At 49.5% G+C, this 26,553-nt stretch overlaps 1 protein-coding gene and 1 long non-coding RNA gene across 5 annotated transcripts; one reads left to right on the top strand and one right to left on the bottom strand.

Annotated features, from left to right (window-relative positions):
- Nucleotides 1-2,070: 2,070 nt before the first annotated feature.
- LOC119704374 (ovocalyxin-32-like) lies at nt 2,071-9,437 on the bottom strand. The gene is made up of 6 exons (XM_038145500.1): nt 9,150-9,437; nt 5,163-5,225; nt 4,226-4,400; nt 3,452-3,588; nt 2,735-2,797; nt 2,071-2,646 (listed from the first exon to the last, which is right to left on the bottom strand). Exons 1-6 carry the CDS (start codon nt 9,372-9,374, stop codon nt 2,488-2,490), a joined length of 822 nt encoding a protein of 273 aa, XP_038001428.1. The 5' UTR covers nt 9,375-9,437; the 3' UTR covers nt 2,071-2,487.
- Nucleotides 9,438-10,097: 660 nt separating this feature from the next.
- LOC119704376 lies at nt 10,098-25,662 on the top strand. 4 transcript variants are annotated; one of them, XR_005257956.1, is made up of 6 exons: nt 10,098-10,927; nt 11,050-11,400; nt 12,711-12,831; nt 15,835-17,617; nt 21,198-21,313; nt 25,124-25,662. It is a non-coding gene; the product is annotated as an uncharacterized LOC119704376 (long non-coding RNA). The 4 variants fall into 4 exon arrangements; XR_005257955.1 differs by adding an exon at nt 11,958-12,082 and having other exon boundaries at nt 10,098-11,400; XR_005257954.1 differs by having other exon boundaries at nt 10,098-11,400.
- Nucleotides 25,663-26,553: the final 891 nt, after the last annotated feature.

Genomic DNA, 26,553 nt, shown 5'->3' with positions numbered 1-26,553 from the left:
ACAGGATCCTCCACTGGGCAAAGCCATCAGTCAGTGCTTGTCACCAGATCCACTTTCACTGGTCACAAGGATGGAGCTGGGCTGCCAAGGATGTTGGGAGGAGCTGCCTCTTCCCAAAGCTGGGAACAAGCTGGAATTACTGTGTGGCTTGGAGATGTGGATTTAATGGGCTTGGTGATGTGGGTTTTATGGGTCTGGGGTGTGGATTCATGTATGGGCTTGGCTTTTGGCTCCTGGTTAGAAATCCAAACCAAAGATCTCTTTTCCCAGAATCTCACAATCCAGAGGCTGATTTGCAGCTGATGTTCAGCTCAGGAATCACTTGACTTTGCTGCCTCAGAGTGGCTAGGTGAGGAGATATTCCCATAATTGTGTATTTGTAATTATTCCCAGAATGTCCACGTTGAGTTTTCTCTCCTCCTTCCTGCCCTACTCAGCTGAGAAGTGTTTTTGCAGATTGCAGTAAACAGGGAGCGAAGCTGCAGCTCAAACCCAGCGACATTCCTGGCACGGCGCTGCCGTTGCTGCTTCCCAGACAGAAACAAGTGGAGCAGCCAGGCTGCTTCTCCTCTGGAAGGGCTGGAAAATGATTTATGGAAACCTCGGGAAAGGATTTGCCAGGGCCTGGAGCCACTGATGGATCCCAGGCGAGATGTGGGGTGTCCGTGTGCTGCTGCCTTGGGACAAATCCCTGATTCCCGCACATCCGTGGCTTTGGTTTTGGGAATGCTCAGGTGGAATTCATTCCCAGAAAAACCCTGCAGGTTCTCAGACATTTGGAAGTTTTCTAAAACAAGCAAATGTAGCACTTTCCCCAAAATTTGGAGATGTCTGATAAAAGCAGTGTCAACACAGGACAAGGAAGAGGGTGGGTGTGATTTTATTTGTGCTTCTGGGGTTTATATTTGTGTGTCTGGGGTTTATATTTGTGCTTCTGGGGTTTATATTTGTGTTTCTGAGGTTTATATCTGTATTTCTGATGTTTATATTTGTGTTTCTGAGGTTTATTTCTATTGATGTCATTAATATTTCTATTGATGGGGTTTGTATTGTGTTTAGACCAGTTGTGATGTGAATTCCTGGCTGATGAGTCCTGCCACATGCGCTGGTTCTCCACAAACCCGGGAAAGAAACAAACCCCAAGAATTTTGCTGTATGGTTTGAGGTTCTAGGCTGGAACCTTGGCCTAAAAGCAGCTGGGGGAGACTTTGCCTTGGAATTCCACAATTCCACAGTTTTGCTACTTCTGCAGAAGTTCCTGAACTGCTGTGAGTTTGTGAGCAGCCAGTTCCAGCCTGATGCTCTATGCCAGCCCTGCAGAGCAGAGGCAAAAACAAGGCAAGGAGACAAAAGCAGAGCCCCCAAGTGCCAAATCCATCCTATTTTCTTGACTTAATTCCAAAAGAATATTTTAACCAGCTTCTTTAAGGAATGTTGGAATTTTACTCCCTGATTTCACACTTCTGATGAGAAATGTTTTCTCCCAGCAGGAAAGAACACACCAGGAGGGTGTGGAATGCTGCTTCTCTGGTTTATTGGGTGCTGAGGGGAAAAGCTTCAGGCAGGAAATCAGACTTATTTGTGTAAAATGCTGGAACTTGGGAAGCTGACATCACCCAGGGAAAGCTGCTGTGTGAAATCCTTGGATTGTTGTTCCCAGTTACAGCTCGAGGATTGTGAAAACCACCCCAAGTATAACAGAACAGCCACTGCAGAGCCTCTGTTCCTCAGGAACGTGCTGTTCTTGGGAAGGATTTCATTTATCCAGCCACAAACCTGGCAGATGGGGAAAAAAGGTGACTCTGGGACAGTTTGGCACATTGCAGTGCACAGAGGTGGGACAGTGATGGATCTGCTGGGAACCCAGCTGGAGAATTTGGTGGCACAGGACAAAGCCGTGACTTTGTGGCGGGATGGGACGTGGCAGGAATGACATGGGAGCTGTTCCCAAGCATGGGGATTCATCCGCAAGGAGCCTCCCTGGCTCTGCAGGTCTGGTTTGATTCGAGGTGACAGAGAAGGTGGAAATTTGGGCTCCAACGGCAGCAGAAAGAAAACCCAGCCTCGACCCTGAGTGATGGCATTTGGTTTATTGGAGATGTGAGTTAAAAATCAGTACGATTCTAGCCCAAGACATGACAAAAAATTAGTAGGCAAATCTCTCTTAGTGACAGATTAACGCTTTGCTCATGATTTTTATCCAAATATATTAATTTTGTTTGCAAACTCTTAAGTAACAGTTAATTAGTGACATCAAATCAACTGCTGTATGTTCATCTGGGTATATACGGAGTAGCAGAGGGTTCAGGCAGAGCTGCAGAACTTGAATGTCGCCGTTGAAGAAGTGACAGGAATTCGTTTTGGCACAGAAGAATCAGTGAAACCACTCCCGATCACTGACTTGCATGGAAGGATGATCCCAGCTCCAGGTCTGTCACCACAAGGATCTGCTGACTGGATCCTTATCCACAGAGCTGAGGATTTCACTTAAAAACTGGCTGCCTTTTCAGCTGAAGGCCCAGCGGCTGATCCAGACTCTGCCCCGGATCCCGGCTCTGCGCCGTGGCCCTCGGAAGCGCAGAAATGCTTCACTTTCAGGGGCTGCCCCGGGAGCCACGTCAGGCGCATGTGACAGGAAATGATTTCCTGGAGAAGGGATTTGAACACAGATCTGATCAGCCTGCTGCTGCTCAGCTCCTGCTGCACGAGGGGCTGCTCACCTGCACTGCCTTACCTGGGTTGGCATTTCGTGCAGTAGCACAGTGTAGTCAAACTCAACAAAATCGTCTCTCCTGATCTGGGCAGGTGTAAAAAAAGGGAAGAATTATCAGAGCACAGGTTTATATCATTACAGTTTAGTGTCTGCTGTGATTCACTGGAGCTCAGGGAGGGAGGTGAGCAGGGCCCGTGGCTGTGGTTGCTGGCTGCAGTGAGATGGGTTTCGGTCGTGGAAAGATGGAATTAGGAACACTTCCTGCATGGAAAGTTTGAGGACACCAAGAGCTGGGTGGCTCTGCAGCCTGTCTGCCCTGAAACCAGGTGCTAATTAATGGAGTTTAACCCTCAATTACATCTGAGAATTACATGAACCTCTCCTTCAGAGAGATGCTGAACAGCTGAGGAGCCAAACCTGGATCCTGCCCATGGATCCCAGCTGGCTGAGGGCTCTGGAAGTGCTGCTGGATGTGCTGCAGGCCTTGGAGCTGCTGCCCAGCTGGGGCTGGTGTCAGTGTGAGCAGGGGCAGAGGCTGCTGGGCTCTGTTTAGTGGCTCAGGAGCTGCAGCCCCTGCAGAAGCTGCTCCTGCAGATCCAGGTCAGGACAATGTTCCCAGCACAACCTGGCCAGAATGCTCATGCGGAGGGGGAGCTGCTGGTGAGGAGCAGGCCCTGGCATCGGGGAATGCCCCTCAGAGGGGGCTCTGTGCTGCCCTGTCCCTGCTGCCCCACTCACCCACTGCCTCACGGACTTCACTTGGGCCAGGAAGTATCCCAAGGTCTCCGTGGACTTTTCCCACATGATGGAGCTGCTGCCAGCCACAGCCAGGGCCCACACTGGCTCCAGGGCGGGCTCAATGTTGCCATAGCTGTCTGCAAGGCAAGGAGAAAGAGAAAATAATATTAATTCTGGCTGGGCAGCAGAAGAATGAGGAACCTCAGGGCAGTTTTGCCTGGCACAGCACCATTCCTGCATGGGGCTCCTCCCTCTGAAGTGCCACAGGGAGCAGGGAGGGGAATGGTGCTGGACCTGCAGCCCCAGGGGAGTACAAAGTGTGGCACAGCTGTCACCGCCAAGAAAGGATCCCCATGATGAGGTGAGAAACCAAAAATCCACAACAATGGGAGTCCTTACCCAGCTGGGAAAAAAGATGGGATTTTTCCAGGATGGAAAAATTGTGTTGGTCATCCTCAGTGAATTTCCAGCCACAGCTGGGAAGGTGTGTGGGTCTGGGCACTTGCTATTCCTGGAGGACACTCTGCATTGATTTGACTTAGAAATGGTGTGGAGCTGCTCTTAAACCCAAACCACCCTGACAGCATGGGGCCGAGTGCCTGTGATAAATCCAGAGGGGCTCTGTTCTCCCAAAAACCCCTGGGGAGGTGGGACTGCTCTGACAGCAGGAGGGGCTCGGGTGCTGCTGTCAGTAATGTCTCCTTTTCAAACGCTTGTGTCCCTCATGCTCTTTGAGATAAAGCGAAATACAGGTGAGTATCTGGAGGAATATACCTGGAATGTTGCTTGCAGTTATTGGCTTGCTTTGGTGCCTGATCCTTTGGTAAAAGCTGTTGTCCTCCTCCTGGATTTCCTTCTGGTCTTTGGTGTGGGAGCACTTGATGCTGACAACAGGACGAGACTTTTTCTTTGGATACAGCACCGTAGCCAGGCAGTTCCCAGCATCTTCCTGTCAAGGGAGAGTTTAAAGCTGTTCTTTTTAATCAAGATTTTATCTACCAGCAACTCACTCTTTGTATGAAGCTGTTCAGGGATTAGAAAGTGTCAAGAAGGATTTCATTTTTCTTTTTTTTTCTTTTTTGCAGGAACGAGGTTAAAACCACAAGGCTAAAGGGATTTAACAGAAGGTTTTAATTAATGCTTGTCCTGCTTTCAGGACATGACAGTGCTCTAAGTCATCTTGGAAATATGTTTGTGAGAGCTCAAAAAACAACATTAATTGATAACAGGGACTTTCATTGTGCCAGCCTTGAAACAAAAATAATCTAAGGCTTCACAGTAAGTTCTGAAAATCATTTGAATTCCACAGAGTGTGTGTGAAGGAAGAGGACAGTAAAATGCTGCTGACAGCTGGGGCAGAGTGAATGGAGGGGGTGGAACTGGAAAGAACGTGGAGCTATCAACTCCTGATTCCCATTTTGGGGTGAGGACAGCAGGAAAATGGGCAGCAGAGAGGGGGAACGGGGCCCAGCTGTCACCCAGCTTGGGCCACTGCACAGTTCCACTCAGGTCTTTGGTTGCATCAATGACTTGAGCAAGAATTCCCTTTGGGACTGAGGCCTGGTGATCACTCAGGTGAGCCCTGGGGCAGAGACAGGCAGGGAGGAGCAGAAAGGTGTTTCCATGGTGGCACTAGGGCACACGTGTCCCTGTTCTGGAGCTGCTGGAGTGGATTTAATGCCCAGGGTCAGGAGGAAGAGCAGGAACTCACCCCAGTCCTGTAGTCCTCAGTGCTGAACTGCAGGTAATACTTGTGGCCAGACTCTGGGATGTTCTGGAAGAGAGAAGAAGGAGCCAGCAGTGGAATTAAAGCCTTACGTGCTGCAAGGAGCTCTGAGGGGGGAAGGTCCTTCTGAAATTCCCTGGGTTTGAGTGCAGCATCACCAATTTTAGTCTTTCTTGGCATTAAACAATTGCGGCTGGTTGCAGGAGCCAAAGCAAACCCCTGTGTTATTCATCTAGCCCTGAGCCTTCCTGCTCCCAGCAGCCTCTTCCAGGAAATGTTTCATGGTACAAGGTGAGTGGAGTCTCATACCCACAGCAGATCCTGAGCTCAGCACCTGCCTGTGGCACCTGCGCAGAGCTGGGAAATGCAGGTAAACAGCTGCTTTGGTCACTCTGTTTTTATAAAATCCCCTCCTGGAGCTTTAGGATGAGGCAAGTCCGGTGTGCAGCCAAATCTCACCATGAAGGAGGTGGAGGAAACAGAGAGGATGAGCTCAGACTTTCTGATCATTTCTTTCTCCTCTGCATCCTCCTCCTGCCCTTCTGCCCTTTTTGTGTGTTGCCTCAAACGTTGTCCTCAAAGTGGCAGTGGGACGTGGGCAGAGCAGTGAGAGCTGACTTTCTGAAGTGCAGCATCCCCAAGAGGTGATTGCAATGAAATTGGAGGGGTCTCACCTCGTGCAATAACCACATTTAAGATTCTAACTGCTGTAAAGCCACTCAAGAGGTGTCATTGCTATGCTCTACAACACCCCTAACCTGGCTGAATCTGGGGATTCTTACAGTGACCCAGGAGGGCTCCTGTGTATCGGTCCTGCAGGAGAGAGAAGCTGCAACAGCCAGCAGGACCTTTTTAAAAGAGCACAGAATTCTGTGTTGCTGGTTTTGAAGCAGAGATTCCCTCCTGATTTGCAACAAGTACTGCTGGTAGCTACTACCACCCCACTACTGCTGCCTAGACAGCTTGCAAATGATGCTACACAGCTAAAACAAATATTTAATCTGGTGTCAACACCTGAGGCTTCCTGAGCTCACCAGGGAGAAGGGAGAAGCTCCGTTTGGCACAAAATAATTGTACCAAAGTCTTTGTAGTCACAAAGCAAAACTTTTATTTCCCCTATTTTCCCCACTCTCATCCCAAAATGCTGTTACCCAATCTCAGAGTGTGGGCTGAGCAGAGCTCAGGGATGTCTGGCAACCCCCAGGGAAGCAGCCAAAGATAAAAGTGTCCAAAAAAGAGAAGAAAACAAGTGAGTAATTCATTTTTCCACTCAATATCTGGGTCACGGGATTCTTTTACTTCTGGGCTCCAAATTACCGTGACTTTCCTGACAGATTTTTAGTCCTGGGAAGGCCAAAACAGCAACTTCAGAGCAGCTTCACTGCAGGTCCCTCAGGAGTCAGTTTCCAGTCAGTTTCCAGTCAGTTTCCAGTCAGTTTGCACTTCCCTCACTCCCCACGGGCACGGAAAGGGAGGATCCCTCTCTCCCCACCTCCTGTGGAGGTTTCCATCTCTCCCCCTCTGTTTTCCCACCAGGATTTCCCCTGGGCTCAGTTTTTGCCTGATCACTGAGCAGGGAGAAGCTGGAAAAGGAGTCAGAGCTGCCCCTGCTGTGGATGCTGCCTTTCCCAGCCGACGTGGGGCTCTGACTGTGGACATTACAGAACATTTCTAATCGGTTTCTGGTAGCAGGGAGCAGAGCTGTGGTGTTGCTGTTGTGTCCAGCCGAGGCTGTGAAATGTCCACCTGGATATTTGAAATTTGGATTTCCTAGTCCAATTTCAGCAGATATTGCACGAGGTCACCTGGCTTTTCCCTTTCCCCTTCACCTCCCTACTCCTGAATTAGGATTTCCAGGGCAGCTTGGGATGGGAAACTGCTCCCAAAAAACTTCCCTTTAAATTCTGGGATCTTCAGCTGGCACAAACTAATGCTTCGTTATCAAAAGCCTATTTTAAAGTGCAGGATGACAACTCCAGGAGATTTGTTTCCTAGAAGATCCTCACTCCAGAGAAAAGAACAAAACAAAAACCATCTGCATCCAACAGCAAGGTAAGGATTATCCCAGGTTTGGCATTTTGCTGCCAGGAAAGAAAGTCTCATTTTACCTCAACTTGAAAGATCTTTCCTATCTAAGAGAGTTCCCAGTGCTGTTTCCAATTACCAGCTTCACCAGCTCATGGGCTAATAAAGTTAGTATTAAATTACAGTGCTCATTATTAAATTCCACTAAAACATGATCCTGATTTTATGAGATCCAGTAATAGAGTAACCAATAGAAAATTAGCCCACTTTCAAAAATAATTAAAAACTAGACAAGCCTAAAAAAATACCCCGATCCCAACATTTCTGCCCTTTGCCTTCACGTAATACAGCAAATTCCTTGCAGGAAATTCTTTTCATTTTTTTCCAGGGGAGGACAGGAAAGAAGGAAGTGCCCACTTTTCATGCATTTCTCCTCTTGTTTGCACAGAGAGTGAAAAAAAAAAAAAAAAAAAAAGTAGGGGGGAAAATAAACTGCAGAGGAGCTCCTACAGCAGCCAGCACTAAGGAAATAAGGAGCAATTTCACTTCTCTGTAATGAGCCAATTCCTTTCCTTCCTGTATGAGGAGGCAGGTGGCTGATAGAGGGGGAAAAACCCCTTTCTCTCCCCACAAATATTCACTTATTCTTCGGCCAGGCACAGGTGTTTATATAAGGAAATATTTCATGCAGACATATGCAAAGTGCCCAGGAAATACAGATTTATAATACTTTTTTTAAAGTACTTTTAGAGAGTATAAAGTAACAGAGAATTCCTGTCATAGGTGTTTGTAGCAATTGCACAGGAAAACTTCAGTATCCCAGGAGCACTTCCATGCTCAGCACCCAATAATCTCTGTAACACAAGGGCTGCATTAATTAATGCATCCCAGATACTCCTGGTTGGTTTGGAGTATCTTTTTTGAAAGGGGAGGTTTAACACTACACCCTCTTACTCAGTTTTAGGAGCTACACAGGGCAAGTGGTGGAAGATCTCCAGATCCTGGAAAGGATCCAGTGGAATCCAGTGCTGCCTTTGGCACCTCACACTGGGAACCCAGAACAAGCAGCCCTTGCTCTCAGGAGATGCCCAGCAGAATCCAGGATCCAGAATTTGTTGATCTGGGAACCCAGAACAAGCAGCCCTTGCTCTCAGGAGCTGCCCAGCAGCAGGAGCACAGGGCTGGATTTAAATCCCATCCCTCGGCTCTCCAGGAAGGTGATGCATTCCTTCCAGAATCTACAGCCCGGGACAAACATTCCCCAGAAGTTTTTGCCTGATCCTGTACTTTCAGAAAGTGAAAAAGCTGTAAAAAAACCCCAAACCCGGAGGAGGAGAAGGGCTGTACCCGAGCACCACCTCGAGCATCCCGGTAAGCTCCTCGTGACGAGAAGGCTCTGTCCCCATAGCTGCTCCTCTCTGGGACTCTTGTCCCATTCTGCCACCTCAGTTCCATGTGAATTTTGGAAGATTGTATTTTCTGGTGGGAACTACCTTTAGATGAAGCTCATGGTAGGAGGGAGGGAGGGACATGTAAAATGTAAAAGGGAGGGACTGTGGGACAGCAGCTCCTGAGGAGAGCCAGGGGTCCCATGAGGGATGCGGCTGCAGGACAGCGGTCCCCGAGGAGAGCCAGGGGTCCCTGAGGAAGGAACAGAGGGACAGCGGTCCCTGAGGCGAGCCAGGTGTCCCTGAGGAAGGAACAGAGGGACAGCGGTCCCTGAGGAGAGCCAGGTGTCCCTGAGGAAGGGGAGAGGGGACAGCGGTCCCTGCGGGGACCCGGGTGTCCCTGAGGATGGAGCAGCGGCTCTGAAGGGACGCGGGCAGGCGCCCGGTGCCCTGCGTGGGAAGGCGCTCAGCTCAGTTACATATTACAGTACTAATGTAATAATTACCGTTAATTACGCTTTCCCAGCTCCCCTTTACACCCCGCCGGCTCCCCGCTTACCTTCAGCGTAGCCTTGCGGACCTGCCCGAGCGCCCTGAGCCCGCCGAGGGATCCCGCCTGGAAGTTGTGGTACTGCAGGGCCACCCGCGCCGCCGCCGCGGCCGAGCGGCTGCCGGGCTGCAGCTGCTGCGCGGCGAGGCTGCCCCGGGCAAAGACGAGAGCCAGGAGCAGCAGCAGGGCGGGCGGCGAGGCGCGGAGCCCCGGCAGGGCGCGGAGCCCCGGCATGGTGCGGGCAGCGGCGGGCACTGGGGCGGGCTCGGCCCCGCTCCCGTACAAATAGCGGGGCCCGGCCCGCTGCTCCCGCCCGCCCTCCGCCCGCTGCCAGCGCCCGCCGGAGCGCCCGGCCCGGCGGCGACTCCCCTTCCCTCAGCCCTCCCACCCCGGAGCCCCCCGGGCCGAGGGGAACTGCGGGCTGAGGGGAGCCGGGACGTTCTGGGGACCCGGAGCGTTGAAGATGCTGGGGGGACTTGAGAGGGACCGGGGTATTGAGGGAAGCCTGGGGGGTTTGAGGGGTCTGAGGTTTCTGAGGGGAACCAGGGGGGGTTGAGGGGTGTCAATACTGAGGGGAGCCTGGGGAATTTGAGGGGTGTCAGTACTGAGGGGAGCCGGGGGAATTTGAGGGGTGTCAGTACTGAGGGGAGCCTGGGGGGTTTGAGGGGTGTCAGTACTGAGGGGAGCTGGAGGAATTTGAGGGGTGTCAGTACTGAGGGCAGCCTGGGCAATTTGAGGGGTGTCAGTACTGAGGGCAGCCTGGGGCCCTTGATGGGCACCAGAGGTTCTGTGAGGAACCAGGAGGATTTGAGGGGACTGAGGGCTTGGAGGGCAGCCAGGAGGACTTCAGAGGGACCAGGGGCTTTAAGGGGAGCCAGGGGGGCTTGAGGGGGACCAGGGGTTCTGGGGGGTCAGAGGGATCTGAGGGGTACTAAGAGAATCCAGGGGGACTCAAGGGGGATCAGGGGTTCTGAGAGGAGATGAGGGGGACTGGGGGTGCTCGAGGCGGGCTGGGAGCCACGGGGACCTGAAAGATGCTGGAACTTGAGCAGGACCGGCGGTTCTGAGGGGAGCCAGGGGCACTGAGGGTCACAGGAATTGTCTGAAGGGAGCCTGCATCTCGAGCCAGATGTGCAATCCTGACACAGATCAGAGCACACCCAGGTAATGGTTGGAAAAACACACTTAGCTCCTTCTCAGCGTTACCACAACTCAACACCTCCCAAAAGTCCAGAGCCTCGCTCAGACCATGGCACGCTTTGCCTGGGACACAGCTGAAATATTCCAAATATAATGCACAAGAAGCATTCATCTCTGGGATAAATCTCACTTAGTGAAGTTTTTGGAACCAGTCTTGGTAACATGAAGAAAATCAACAGAGAAAGCAGCCAGATTCCCTTAAAATGATGTTTGGGATACAAGTGGGCTTGTTGCCTTGCTCCTCCTGGAATCATCTCCTTTGGAGAGACTGAATGTGGTAAAATGTAAAAGGCTGCAGCACTTCCTGTGTTAAAAAAGCTGATTTTGAATGACCTGCTCTATTACCATCCCAGCAGATGGGGGTTTGTGTGTGCAGCTGGGAATCTATTTTTGTGCTCTGCATGAGCACTGGGGCAGGTTTCTGGGCTGGGACCTCCGAGAAGTAAATCAAAACTCTGCTTAAAGACTCAAACTGTCTCCTGTGGGGCTTTAAGTCTCTTTTTATTTCTGGAATGCTTTTTCACAGGAGTGGAAGTTTAGTATTTCTGAGGCTTTCCTAAGTGAGGGAAAGAATTATTACAGTCAAGGTATAATATCATTCTTTATTACAGTTTTTATACCACCCAGCTAACTTTCCTGAATTTGTTGCTTATGATTTTCCCTCCTGAAATAGATTCTGTAATTAACAGTTTGTATCTTCTCATGCCAGGCTGGAGGGGGCTTGGAACAACCTGGACTAGGGGAAGGTGTCCCTGCCTGGTGCCAAGGATGATTTTTTTCCCTATTGGGACACGTGCCATGTTTGTCTCCAATATTTTTCGGGAAGAAACCAACATTTTCTCGTTAATCCTCGCAGTGGTGGCAGCGCTGCTGTCCCTTTCAGACTGAAATCCAGAGGCTGATTGCCCTCCCGGGCACTGGGAGGGGTCGGGCAGTACCAGCTGTGTCCTGCTGTCCCCTTGCTGCCCTTCCTGCACCGCCCTGGGTGTGGGACGAGCGCCGAGGATCCCGTGGGAGCGCAGGAAGCGCCGATCCAAGGAAAGGCGAGCAGGGGTGGCCGGTGAGGAGCCTTTGGTGCAGGATGTCGGGGAGGGTGGGGCGGGAGCGGCTTCTCCTGCTCAGGGAAGGAGTGAAACCCCCCCTGCGCCGGGGTTTCACACTCACAGCTTCGGTGCCTTCGATTCTAGGGGCGTTTCTTAAACAGAGGTAAAAGCCTCTAAATGCGGCTTGTCACAAGAACCTGCCAGGCTCAGAGCCGAGCCCGGGGACGCTGCCCCCATCCCTGACTTTGGATGCGCTTCCTTCCCCTCGCGTTCTCCTCCTTTTCCTGCTGTCCCGGTGACAGGGCAGTTTCCTTCCTCCCGCGGCTGCGAGTAACCGAGAGTCAGCGTGACCAGGGCACAGAGCCCTGTGACAGAGCAGGGACAATCCCAGGGCAGTTTCCTACCCTGCTGCCGTAATCTGCCGTTCATCTGAATTTACAAAACAGTTTGACTTGGGGAAAACAGAAGTTCAGACCCTGAACAGGCCCAGGTCAAGGCTGGGGCATGTGTGTGAATGTGTACAAGCACGAGGTTTTGTGCTTCCACAACATTTAGGAAATGTATTTCTTTTAAGCTCTGAAGGTTTTGGACCCTTAAAAGCTGGAAGTGCATCCTCCAAGAGCCAAGGTTGCTTCAGGCTCTTTGGTGAGGGTGAAATGAAGCTCTGCCGTGTGTCAGAGCTGAACCAGAGGAGCTGAGGTGAATTACCTGACCTGGAGGGATGCATCTGCTGCTGGGGCGAGTCCTGAGGATGCTCAGAGGGATGGAGCAGCTCTGCTGGGAGGAAAGGCTGGAGAATTGGGATTGCTCGGCCTGGAGAAGCTTTGGGGTGACCTCACTGTGGCCTCATCTGAAGAGGCTACAAGAAGGATGGAGGGGGACTATTTCCAAGGGCTGGAGGAACAGGACACAGGGAGCGGCTTCCACTGCCAGAGGGCAGGGCTGGATGGGACACTGGGCAGGAATTGTGCCCTGGGAGGGTGGGCAGGCCCTGGCACAGGTGCCCAGAGCAGCTGGGGCTGCCCCTGGATCCCTGGCAGTGCCCAAGTACAGGTTGGGACACTTGGAGCAGCCTGGGACAGTGGGAGGTGTCCCTGCCATGGCAGGGGTGGCACTGGATGGGCTTTAAGATCCTTCCAACCCAAACCATCCCATGATTCCATGATTCTGTATATTCTGGTTAATTAGCCTGTGGTGCAGGGGGGTTTTGTCCTTTATGGTATTTTCCCCTCTCATCCCACATCATTTGCTGCAGCCCCGAGGAGGAGGGAGCTGCTGCCAGTCCCATCTCAGAGCTCTCTCCCTGTCCCTTCTCCATCCCCTGCAGGAGCCAGGACACCCCGGGAAGCTCCCGAGCTTTGCATCCCACTTCTGCCACAGCTGACTTGGACCCTGTGGAGCTGGAAACCAGGCTTGCTTCAGGCAGTGGTTCTGAAAGGCATTCAGAGGTTTGCATTTTCCTTTCTCACACCTCAAGTGCCTGTTTAGAGGCCAATTATTCCTAATTAGTTTCGTGTTTGGAGGTGATTGCTGTATCCCCTGTATGCACCAGACCTCACTGGCTCACAATGTTGCCAGCTGACTGTAATTTAATACCGTGAATTTGGACAGCATTCACTTTATTTGGTTGTGCAACTTTTCCAGTTTTAACTTCACCATCTTGTTGCAGTTATGAACAAGTTCTGTTACTTGATTTTAACTGATTTGGAACTTATTCTCAATAATTAATCCCAAGAATTTATGTTTAATTGCTCTCCAAATATTTTGCTGGATAAATCAAGAGTTGGTCACATTTTAATGCATTTCTGGGCTGACCTTACCTATAGGAATCAAATGTGGGTGTTGATTTAGTGAGGCTCATTTTTTCCAGGAAAATTTGGGTTTGAAGGCTTCTGGTTATTTTAAAAACATGGATAGGATTTTTTTTAAAGAAATATTGGTATTTTGTGTCAGCAGCAGTTCTGTCACTCCAGGCCCTTTCAAATTTTCTCTGTCCATCTTTCCTGTAGCTCCTTTCAGGTACTGGAAGGCCATAATTAGGTCACCCCAGCACTTGACTTTTAAGGGACAATATTTAAGTCAATATTTAAGTCATCCAGGGAGGTCTGGTAACACCTTCTGGCCAAAACCAAGCTCGCTGGTGCTGTTTGCATTATTTTGTGTATTTTTATGTTGGGTTTCCAACGTGTGCCAAGGTCGTGCACATTGAAATGGCACCAGGAAGTTTCTGAGCTCTCTTAGCTGCTGCTCCCACTCTTCCAGTGAATTATCCATCAGCACTTCTGCTGCTGTTGCTTGCAGGCTCCTCCAGCCTGGAGGCTGATGGTGTGAAGTCACCTTTAATGCCCCATGTCATTCGGTTTGGTGTTTTTATTGACCCAAAGCAATACTTCTGCAGTGTCAGACATTCCCACACAGAAAAATCCCCTTGTGAACCCAGTGAGACAGAGAGGCACAGAAACTCCCAAGCACGTCAGCACTTACAGGATCCTCTTTTATTGCACTTCCCCAAATGTTGTTTTGCAAGGAAGCTGGAATAAATCTGCCATGACCTTACCCCAGGAAAGTGAGAGGACATGGCTTATAAACAGGGAGTCAATCATTGCAGATGATCACTGTGATCCTGATGTTGGAGAGAGACAGAACATTGGCAAACCTCTTGGGGACAATTTCCTTTGAATTCTGGAGCTGCTATGGAACAGAGAAACCTTTCCAGACAAACAAATCCCTTCCATGCCCAGTGAGATCCCATCACCCAGAGCCAGCAATAAACACGGGCAGTAAATAATCCCTGTTAATAACCTGAAATCACCGCGTTGCCTCGTGAAACTGTAACAAAAGCATGTGGGATCATGCTCAGGCCTGTTCAAAAAACAAACAGTAATTGAAGCAGCCCTTTGGAGCTGAGCTGCTGAGGGGAATATTTGCTTTCTGGAGCGCTTGATGGCTGTCACAGGGGAGCTCAGCTGGGATGTTTGGTTGTTGGACAGCTCTTGCAGCAGTTCTGCCTCTCCAGAGGTGTTTGGGCAGACCCCTAAAAGATGGGACTCTGAAATGAAGCTGTTCAGGTGGAATTCCTGGCAGATGATGGATTGGAGGCACAACCCCTCACCCCACAAAACTTTAATTTGTTTGAGGCTAACCTTTGCTTACCTGATAGCAATAAAAATCCTCTTGTAATGCTGACTTTCTGACACTGATCCTGTAAAGATTCAGTGCATGTCCCTGTGAAAGGGTTACAGGCACAATAACTTGGGAGGCGTTTGGTTGCACAATGTTTGGAGAAGGCATTAAATATTTGCACAACAAGGGGGTGATGCCTCAGGGATGTTTGAAATAAGGTGAGGACAGGAGAGGATTCTCACCAAAATTCCTCAGCATTGTCTCAGCAGCCCCCCTCTCTGCAAGGTGACAGTGGCCCCTCAGAGAGAAAGGAATTTTCCATGTCCTGCTCACTGGATCCCCTCTCCATGTCCTTTTCCAGGAGCTGGGGATGAGCTCTGAGGTTCCTTTCACCAAAACCCAAAAGGGACAGAAGCCCCTGTGGGACAGCCCTGCACTGTCACTGCTCTGGGCACACCTCAGAGGTGATCCCAACATTATTGATTTCATCACTGTTAACGTCTCTTAGACAAAATAAAACACAAAAATAGTCCTCACTGAGAGCTTCCTTGAGTAGCTGGGGATGTTATTTAGAGTGCAAAACAGGTAGAGCTTATTGTTAATTCTGTTCTGAGAAGAATTTGTGTTGCAGGGAGATTAATTAACTTAAATGAGGTGTTTTATCTTCACATACGAATTTCGTACTTAGGTTTTTTAAAGGTTTGCTCAAAGTTAAACACTTACAGCCTGTATTTATGTCAGCACACACATAAATTACTCATGGAATTATTCATTGAACTCGATGATGTTGGAGATCTTTTCCAGCCTTAATGATTCTGGGATTCTGTTACCCAATTTTCAGCTCACCCTATAAAATGTGTGATGACAGTTTGCAGGTTTTTAGTTTTAAACTCACAGGTTTTTAGTTTTACTCTTCTGCAGGATTTCCAGTAACCAGGCGACTGAAGCAGATTGAGCACCCTGACAGCAGGAAAGGCAGGTTATTCTTCAGGAACCCCTACAGTTATTACAGAACAAATCAAAATCCACACTGTGATTTGTCTGTATTGCAAAGTTCTTATTTATTATTGTAGGCACCACTCCTGGGAATTAAAAATCAACTAGGATTACATTTCTGTCTGAGTATTAGATGGACATGGAATTCAAACATCAGAGTCCAGTTCTTTAAGTAATTAATGTATATAACATCTCATTTCCATACTGATGAACGGTTCGGTTTCTCCCGTGTCTCATTGGTCAGTGAATTATCTCACAATAATCTCGTTCTCTTGGTTGTGATTAGCAATAACTCCTCCTTTGTTCTTTTCTGCATCACTGTGTGTTCCCAGAACTTCTGAGAAAAGGATCTTTTTCCCCTGGATTAGTCACGGTGCTTGGACAAACATGGCCTTGTTTCCTCAAGAAATGTATCAGCACCACTGTGTTTATTTCTCCACGGCCTTAACCAGCAGGAGGACGGGGAGTCCAACTGAACATTTGGATGTCAAAATCTGGTGAAACATCAGCTTTTACAAAGTTCAGTGTGGGCAGCGTGGTGCTTTTCATGAGTGTCGAGTGCCTGGCCAGTGTTGATCCTGTACAAACTCCAAGGGACGGGCGAGAGCTGCGAGCTCAGCGTGCCTTTGATCCAGTCAGCAGCTGCCCAAAGGACTTCCAAACATGTCAGGCTCAAGGAACAGCTTGTGGGGAGCAGGAGAGGGGCACAGTCATTCCCAGCAGCTTTCATTCCCCTTGCAGGCACTACAAGGAGAAAGCTCTTCCACTTTGATCCCTGGGAAGGGGAGGGAGTTGGTGAGATCTGGCAGAGCTCCCTCACCACATCAGCACCCCCAGCCCAGGGAGGGAGTGACCAGGGCTGTGCTCACATTCCCCGTGCTCCACTGGAGGAATGGACCCGGAATGCTGCACTGGGCACTAATGTTTAGTGGTTTTCCTGTCGAGGGAGAGTTTTTAGAACAGACGGCAAATGAAAATGGGAACAGTTTCATGTCTAAATGTGTATTTAATGTCTAAATGGTGGTTCTGGCTTGGAAAATGGGCCTTTGGTACCTCAAATGTTCACAGAATCATGGAATTCCAGACTGGATGGGTTGGAAGGGGCCTTAAACCTCTCATTCCCAGCCCCTGCCATGGGCAGGGACACCCTCTAGTGTCCCAGGCTGCTCCAGCCTGGCCTGGGACCCTCCCAGGGATCCAGGGGCAGCCCCAGCTGCTCTGGGAACTCCATCCCAGCCCCTCCCCACTCTCCCAGGGAGGGATTTGGGTCATAATATTTGGGTTTGGCTTAGAATGTAAAACCATGTCCAGGATGGGTTTGCTAATTTTTTTCCAAAGAAAAAATGTCTTCAGAGTTGTGGAATTTTATTCTTCCAGGTATTGGTGTTACAGAATGTGCTGAAATATGTGTATGGATGAAATGAATGAAATTATCTCAGATGGAATAATTTGCCAGTTAAGAGCCTGGTGCTATCATTTTTTATTAAATACAGATCTCTTTAAATTGGAGATGTGTTCACAAGCAACACATCTATATAAATTATAAATAAATATATTTATGTATTTAGTGAGAGAGGTGTAACCCATGATTGAAGGGATGTTGTGGCTGAATCCCTGATACTATCCACCTTTCCCTCTGAAAGGATTTTTAATTGAGTCTTTAATTGTCCATACAAATAGAGAAAGTTTAAGGGAAATTCTTACATAAAGGAAAAAGGGAGAACTTTCCCTTTTTTCTGTGTGAGCCATTGCAGAGTTTCCCTGCAGAAAGCTCCAAGCTGCATTGACATTTTGGTTTCCTTTCTTCCCTCATCCTGGCTGCCCTTGATTCCAGAGGAGAACAATGGGAGGGCAGTGAGTGCCGAGGGTATTTCAAGCACAGTCATGGGAAACGCTCCCATCACCACTGAGCCTTTCCCTTGCCCTGGTGAATCCTCTGGCTGTGCTGCAGCCTCTGGCTCCAGAGCCTCTTCCCCAGGGGAATTGTGAACATGGAAAACTCCTGGATTGCAGTGGCACCGTTGGGAGGCACAGGGACACCTCAGCCAAGGCCCAGGATCCTTTTGCTGCATTCACAAGGTGCTCCTGCACTCACTGATTCTAACAGCTCCAAAGGTCAGAGATTTATTCTTAATTAATTGTTTTTCCAGCCTTCTTGAATCTAATGATCAGCTTCCCACATCTGTAGTGATGGCAGGGCTTGGGAGGCAGCAGATATCTCATTTATACCTACATTTGATTCAGGTTTGATTTGCCATTTCATAGCAAGACTCTTAAAAGGGAGGGGAGTGATATTAATATTTCACATGGTTGGGAGAGGAAATGCCTGGCAGTCCCAGGGGAAGAGTCACAGCACCTGTGCTGAACTCACCCAGATTTTTGGCAGGAATGATCTCACTGTGAATGGAACAGAAATCAGTTCAGACACAAAGCAAGAGAAGCCTGGCTCAGGAGGTGCCATCACTGCAATCAGCTTTCAGTGAGCTGGAGGAGGTAACAGAAACAGGTTGTGTGTTAAAAGAAATGTCAGGGGGTAGAAGATCAATACCAAAAATCAAACCAAATCAATCTTTCCTTCTTTTATTTCTGCTGTGTTTCCATCTTTCCATTTGCTGTGTTTCCTTTCCAAAGCAAGGAAGGGGCAGGAGTTTGGGAGAGTCTGGTTCAGGTCAGTCTTGCTGATAAAGCAATTTGGGTTTCCCTGATTAATTTGTTTAATTAATTAAAACGCAGAGTTTGAGGAGCTGTTGGATAGTTGTGCATTTTTCTGCAGTTGGCTGCAGGAGACTGTTCTCAGACTGTTGGCTGAAGGTTGGGGGTGTCCAGCCTGGAGAAGAGAAAGACTGGGGAGACTTAACTGGGGCCTTCCAAGACCTAAAGGGAGCCTGAAAAGGCTTGAGAGGGACCTTGGACAGGGACCTGGAGTGCCAGGACAAGGGGGAATGGCTTTAAACTAAAGGAGGAGAGATTGAGATGGGATCTTGGGAAGGAATTCCTCCCTCTGAGGCTGGGGAGGGGCTGGGATGGGATTCCCAGAGCAGCTGTGGCTGCCCCTGGATCCCTGGAAGTGTCCAAGGCCAGGCTGGACCCTGGGACAGTGGGAGATGTCCCTGCCCACGGCAAGGTGAGGCTGGATGAGCTTGAAGGCCCTTCCATCCCAAACCATTCCATGATTCCAGGCAAAGCGAGCCTGGTTATGGAGCCAGCAGTGTCTGGGGGCTGCAGCACCTTCCCAGCTGTTGATCAGAACAGGCATTTCAGACATTTTATCCATTTTTTCTGGCTTATCCCTTAGCTGAGAGGTGATGGGAACAACCAGCAGGAGCATCCCCAAGCCCTGGGAGTGGGACACTTTGGGAGTGGGACACTTTGGGAGTGGGACACTTTGGGAGTGGCACTTTTATACCCATTATTGCCTTTGAGGCTTATCCTGAGCCAACAGAACCAACAATAAATTGTCACTTCGGGGCCAGCATTCAGTGCCAGCTCAGAGAAATGCAGGATGGCTGTGGCAGGTATTGAACACCCCAAATAAACCCTGGAGGAGGATCCCAGGGTAACAATGCCTGCCTGCCAAATCTGTTTGCAGACTGCACAAAGCAACGAGGAAAACATTGCAGCAGCACAAAAGTTTCCTTGCAGGTGCACCGCAGGCTGCTGCGTCAGCAGAGCTGTTTGTTGGTGCTTTTCTTGCAGCCCAAAGTGGGATTGGGCCAGGCACTGCATCCGTGGGGATTGGGATGCTGTGGCTGTAGGATAAACCCCCAGCCAAGGCCCCAGGGAGCCAGTTAAGCTGTTTGGAACCCGTTTGTTTTTCCTCATTTCCTTGAAGATGTGTGTGGGGAGCAGGGATTCATCCAGGCCCTCTTCCCAGTCCTGTGGGATGTGTTTGTTTCCCATTTCCTGGAAGCCCTCGCTGTTTGGGGAAGGTTGCTGGGCCACAAGGGAGGAGCTGCTGGACACCATCCACAGGCACTCTCAGGCATTTTCTGCTGGCTGGAACTCCCTGAGAATCCCAGCCCTCCAGCTTGGTGGGGAAATCACTTTTCCTTTGGGGCACACAGGGTGTGAGGCTGGCTCTGGGAAATATTCCCAGGGAAGAAAGGCTGGGAATGTGCTGACAGCAGCACTGCTCTTTCAGGTGTCAGTGTAAGAAGCTTATAAAAAGCTCCAGTTTTGCTTGGTGAGCAGAAAGTGCAGGAAAATGGGCTGGGAATGTGTGGAGGAGAAGCTGAAATGATGCTGGGACAGCTCGGGCTGGAGGCAGGAATGCTCAGCAGGGAAGGAACAGGCAGCCTTAAAAGGAAAACTTGAACATGTGAATTCTAGAGAAAAAAATGATACACAGCTGATGAATTGTGACCACTTTGCAGTGTTACTTTGGTGAAGTGACTTTGGAAAAGAAGGGTTCGGGTTCCTGAGGATGCAGATTTGGAAGCCCTGACTGTCGGAGCTGTGATCTGCATGTTGGGGTGGTGTCATCCCTCCCCCCAGCAGCACCAGAGCAGGGCTCAGATGTGCTCGTCCCACCCCTGATCTCCAGTGCATCTGCTGGCTCTAATTCCCTGCAATAATCAGATTTTAAGGAGCTATAAGAGCCCTCATCAGCTGTCTCTCCTCTTTTGGAGGGATGTAAACTCAGAGGAGCCAAGCAAAACACCCCAGTGGTTACCAGGCTTGGGCAGAGCCCGAGGGGTGCAATCCCAAAGGGATGAGGGGTCCTTTCCCAGCAGGCTCCGTGGCAGCTGGATCCAGGGAATTCAGCTGGGGAGGCTGGAGCCACAGCCTGCCCCAAAGCTCTTCTTGTTGGAGTGGAACATAAGAAGTGTGAGTTCCGAGCTTGCCAGCAAACTCAGACAAGGTAGCAAACACTCCAGCTGCAGGATGGGATGTCCTTACTTGGCGTGGCTCTCTAAAGCAGGATTTTTATCTGTTCCCTTTCCTGAGTTCAGTTCTCCCTCCCCATTTTCCATTCCCTATTGCTTTCCAGAGCCGTGCCCTTGGCACTTGTTGTCAGATATTTGAACTTGGGGCTGTATTTTCTATGAACACTTTGTGGTTGTGGATCTCAAATTTCCAGGGGGAAAAAAAAAAAAAACAACCCAAAAGCTGTATTTGCCTTCCAGATAAGAGAAAAAAACAAAACCTCATTTATTTTCTCTCCAGTTTCTTCTAATCTGACTTCATCTCCTGGTTGCCATGCAGGGAAGTGTTTGAAAATCCTGAGGATGTGGTTTAGTGCTGGGTTAAAAGCTGGGCTGATGGTCCTGGAGGTCTTTTTTAACTTTAGGGATTCTGGGAGGATTCTAAAAGGACAAAGAACTTGTGCTTCAAAAGGGTTTCAGCTCCTGTGAGTGTAACCAAAGCAGATTCCACGGGAGCTGTCCATGGCCGGGTCAGCATGGTGGGATTTCCTCCCCATCCGAGGAGAATGTGGTTTATATGTGCAATTCAGTCATTTGAATATTAATGTCATTGGGAGCAGGGAGAGGTAAAATCCCATGTGGCCTCCCACATCTCTGGGATCTGCTCCCTGTGCTGCTGGTGAGGGGTGGATGGATTCAGGATTTGCCTAAATGGAAGAGATAAATATAGAAATAAACCAAGATGTGAAGGAAAGGTTCTCCAAGCACAGCACAATTTCCACTCAAACCATCAGAGACCTTGCTTTACTCATTTCCTTCTCTCAAACCAGGTAATTTCCAAAGAATTCTGTCTTTCCCTCCTTCCCAAGGACCATGTGGAGCCCGGGAGCAGCTCGGACTCAGGTGCTGAAAGCACAGCACCATTTTCCTGCCTTGAGGGAAGAAGGTGAGTCCTGGAGGTCCCCTGAGAAATGACAACATTTTCCAAGCCAGGGAAGCTGGAATGACCTTTCCTTGAAACTCTGGGCTGCAAAAAATTCCCTTCAGGATTCCTGAGTGGGGATGAGCTGGCTGTGGTGCCAGGAAAGGTGAGGGGAATCTTTCAGTTACTCACCTGGAGCACTTGTATTTATTCACTTGTCATTTATGGGCAGCAACATGAAGCCTCTTGTTTCCTTCTCCCAGGCCATGAATAATATTGAGGAAATTGTTTGCACTTGGAAACCACAAGGTGGGGAGGTCAGGGATGTAAAAATGCAAAGAACTGTAATCTGTGAGTGAAATCACAGATTGGAATCAAGTGTTGAGCAAGATGCTTCTGAAGGAAACAATATATTTTCAGAATTAGATCACAAGGGGTTTTTTTGGTGTTTTTTTTTTTGCTGTGCAGAATAATTTCTCATTCAATCCTTGAAGGAAATAAAAAAGAAAATTGCACTTCATCTCCCTCTCCAGCCCCTTACTTTAACAAATACTTAGGCAGAATTTCTTGTACCCTAATTTGAATTATCAGTTTGTGAAATGTTTTTTTTCCTCCCCTCTCCAGCTTGTTTCCAATTCTTTGCCTATAAGGAAGTGATTATGCTCCCCCTTTCCCATCCTTTTCTCTTTTCCTCAAAATTAGAGCTTTCTGTAATTTTTTTCCCCATGGTATCACTTTCTTGGGTTATGAAGCAAAGCCTCATACTCAGAGATAAAGCTGGATATGTGGAGATGACTCAGGATTATTGGAATAATTGGGATTTTTCATTTTTGGTTTTATTTTAAACCATCTCAACCCAATGAGAATATTTAACATAACCATGTCAACTACAGGGACAGAATTTACTTGAATTTCCTCAGATCCAAGGCCTGGGAGAGCGGGTGAGAAGGAATTCCACTGAGAGGAGGAAGGAATTTGAAAGTGAGGGATCAGGAATTTGAAAGTGAGGATTCAGCAAAGGAATTCAATTCAGCAAAGGAATTCAAGCTCGGGGAACAACGGGACCTCTGAATCAAGTTGTTTGCTTGGAAAGTTCTCCAGGCTGCAGCAGAGAGAAGGGAAGAAATCCACCCCACCTCAGCCGGGCCTTGGAAAGGCTCCAGCAGAGCTGGGCCACTCGAGGGCAGAGGAAATGCCTGAGGAGGAGCTGCTGGATGTGCAGAAAATGCTCGGCCTTGGGCAGGAAAAAAGCAGGAGCCTGGCAGGAGATCTGCCTTTGGAATGGAGGAACTGAGGGAGAGAGCAGGGCTGAGAGGGGCCTGCAGGAGCCTGGAGAGAGGAGGTGCTGCTGGATCCTTGGCCCTGGGTTTGGGGACGGGATGGTTCCTGTGGTTACAGGGATGCCGTGGAGGCAGGGGGAGCAGTTCCCTCTGGCATCCATCTCCAGCACTCCCTTCTCCAGAGCATGAGGAGCCCTGGTGACAGTGAGCTCTCCCCGGCCTTCAGCCAGGGCAGGGGAGCAGAGCCCTTGGCCAGGGTGGGAACTTCCTTCATTCCCAGGGCACGAGGCTGGGTGGCACCACCCTCCAGCATTGGATCCGGGTCAAAGCTTCCTCCTGAAATTCCAGGGCTGAGCTTTGGAATCCTTCATGTCCTGAAATCCTTCATGTCCATCCTGCTGGAAGAAACAGGAGAGTTTCAAGAAGTGTAAATGTTTCGAGAAGGCATCTTTTCAAAGATGAACTATGCAGGAAAGGCTCAGTGGCTCTCAGGAACTGTCCTTGTTCAGTATTTCCACCAAATAACCTGGGGATTTTCAGAACTTAGCACTGCTAAGGTCCACCAGGAATTTGTGTATCCCGAGGAGAACAGGCACAAGGGGAAAGCTGTGCATGGAGCCAAGTTCAAGTGTTACCTAGAAATTCAGTTACAGTCCCAACAGCCCTCTGAATGCCCAGAATCACAGAATCCAGGCTGGTTTGGGTGGGAAGGGATCTTAAAATCACCTCATCCCACACCTTCCACTGGACCAGGCTGCTCCAAGCCCTGGCCAGCCTGGCCTGGAACATCAGAAAAATCTCCTGGAAGTCCTGCCTTGGCTGAGAAGCTGCACATCATTAACGGTGCTCCTACACTCTCCTGGGGGTGTTTTCACTCCATCACCTGAGCTGGCTTTGGAGAAGGAGCCTGGCAGCAGCTGTCCTCGGGAAGAGCTGGGAATTTCAGGAAGGATCAGAGCAATATGTTCAATATTTAACACAAGGAGCCAAACACCCACCCTGCTCGCTGCTGCTGGGACTCAGCAGAGGCAGGAGCTGTCTGCTGTGGCACAGGATCCCTCCCAGCCCCAGGAGCTTCCTCAGGCCAGGATCTTTGCTCTCAGAGAGGTTTATGGGGCAGGAAAGCTTCCTCAGCCTCTTCCCAGCACTTTGAAGAAGTCAGGCTTGTCTTGGGATGCTGCGTAAACACCCAGTAACGTCTGAGTGAGGCAGAGAGGTTTGTAATCACCCATTCCTCAGCACACGGAGGGATTAAAAACTGTCTGCATGCTGTGTATGACAGATCCCTCATCCTTTGGGGAGAAAGCATGAGAGTCTCCCTTCAGAAAATGGATAATGGGGCAGTGATGGTGCAGTCAGTCTGACCATGTGAAACGCAGCTCCTGCTCCACTGCGGTTTTGAAGCGTCTCCCCAAAGACAGCAACGACTCTGAGCAGCTGAGCCCTGGAACTCCTCCTTGTTTCCTGGGAATATTCGCTGTCCTGAGCGCTCCCTGCGCCTGATCCACCTGTGCGAGGAGGGGAGGCCACAGCACAAGGCTTTTATGGCCCCCAGAAAGCCCTGTACACAGCATTTCCTCCCTTTGCCGCTGTTAACCACAGCATTTGGGATCGGAGGGCACTTTAAGTGCTCTGATTTATGGGGAGGCAGCAATCGCAATGAATAATCAACATCCTAAAGCTGAGTTTAAGAGCAGTCCACTGTTTATTTGGGACATGAACACTGCAATGCATGTGGGAATCAGGGCTGAGCTCACAGGATCATCACAGCCAAGGGGAAGGTGGAGGTGACCGGGGGAAAGGCAAACACTGGGAATTAGCGAATGGAAAACTGTCTTTTCCTCCTGGTAAATATCCTGCATGCATGGCTGTAATTTCTCACTCTCTGACAAAGAGCCTGATGTAACACAGAACAGCACAACCCCAGGCTCGATTTAGCTTTGTTTCCCAAAGTTATCTGTTTTATCTGGGGATAGAAATCGTCTCCCTGGAATCAGGAAACTCCAGGACGCTCTGCAAGGACAATTATCTTTGAGCTCCCTCAAGTGGCACTGAAACCTTGGAGTTTGTCACAGAAATCCTCGAGTTTTTACAAAAACCCTCGAGTTTGTCACTGAAACCCTTGAGTTTGTCACTGGAACCCTTGAGTTTTTTTACAAAAACCCTCAAGTTTGTCACCAAAAGTCTCTAATTTTTTACAAAAACCCTTGAGTTTGTCACTAGAACCCTCGAGTTTTTATAAAAACCCTTGAGTTTGTCTCTGAAACCCTTGAGTTTGTCACTGGAACCCTCGAGTTTTTACAAAAACCCTTGAGTTTGTCACCAAAACTCTCTAATTTTTTACAAAACCCCTTGAGTTTGTCACTGAAACCCTTGAGTTTGTCACTGAAACTCTCCAATTTGTTGCACAACTGCTTTTCCAGGGAAGCCTTGTAATTCAAGACCATGTTTTTCACAGCACTGTGGTGAACTGAGATGCTCAGATTTCAAGGACTCTAGAGGAGTTCAGAGCCGATGAACACGATTCATTTAATAGCACATTTCTCTTTGCCAGGTCTCTGAACAGACACGTGTCAAGTGAAATGATTTATGTCCCAGAGGAGTCTGCAGCTGATTCACAACATGATCCCTGCGTGTTTGGAGAGGGTGTTTTGACTTTCTTCCATGGTTCCTTGTCAAATTCCCGACAGAGTGGCTGGGAGGTGACTGTGCTGCTCAGCAGCTCAGGTAAAACTCAGCCCTTTGCTTTCTACACCTTGCAAGGGTAAATAAAGCCTTGAATCACAAGTGGCTGTGCCTCATTAAGAGCATCTTTTATTCAATCAGAATTGATTATATTGATAAATTGCCATTGATTACATCCTGCACGCAGGATTCCGGTCATTTTTGGTGCAAGAAGGTGACATTTGATGGCAAATGGAGCTTTTGACAGTGACAAAGGAGCTTTTCCAAGGGTTTGTCTGATATGGCAAGAACCTTTTGGAGCAAAGAGCTCAAGAAAGATGACTTTGGAGAGGAGAAGCATTCCAGTGTTTGAAGGGGCTGCAGGGAAGCTGGAGAGGAAGCGTTCATCAGGAATGGGAGTGCCAGGACAAGGGGCATGGCTCCCACTGCCAGAGGGCAGGGCTGGGTGGGACACTGGGAATTAGGGACTGTTCCCTGGGAGGGTGGGGTGGGATGGGATGGCATGGGATGGGATCCATGGGGTGGGATGGGATGGGATGGGATGGGATGGGATGGGATGGGATGGGATGGGATGGGATCCATGGGATGGGATGGCATGGGATGGCATGGCATGGGATGGGATGGGATGGGATCCATGGGATGGGATGGGATGGGATGGGATGGGATCCATGGGATGGGATCCATGGGATGGGATGGCATGGGATGGCATGGGATGGGATCCATGGGATGGGATGGGATGGGATGGCATGGCATGGCATGGCATGGCATGCGATGGCATGGCATGGCATGGCATGGCATGGCATGGCATGCGATGGGATGGGATTCCCTGGCAGTGCCCAAGGCCAGGCTGGACACTGGGGTTGGAGCACCTGGGACAGGACATCCATCCATCCCTGCCATGGATGGCCTTTGATGTCCCTTCCATCCCACACTGTGCTGTGATTCCATGATCCCATGGCTCTAACACCCAAAATAAGGACAGCTGGTGCGTTTCCCTGGATGCTCACTGGGGGCTGCTTGCAGCCTGGCCCTCGAACTCCACTTCCATTTCTGTTATGGATACATATCATAATACTGGCTTTTTGCAGACATTAAAATGGATTTTATACGTGAAGTGTTAAAGTAACCTTGTTATAAAGATATGGTTTTTCTTTCTGATGTTAGTTAAGCCTAGTGAAATAGCTGATGTCAGTGTGCTTGTGCTGAACTGCTGCTGGGATGGGATAACAGCCAGGCACACAGGGGGAGCACACCCGTACAGATGTGCCAACCATCAGCACTCGCCCTCTGAAGGCAGTG

This window comes from Motacilla alba, chromosome 9, assembly GCF_015832195.1.
Source record: "Motacilla alba alba isolate MOTALB_02 chromosome 9, Motacilla_alba_V1.0_pri, whole genome shotgun sequence".
Classification (NCBI taxonomy): Eukaryota; Metazoa; Chordata; class Aves; order Passeriformes; family Motacillidae; genus Motacilla; species Motacilla alba.
This window is presented reverse-complemented; position numbering and strand designations above follow the sequence as displayed.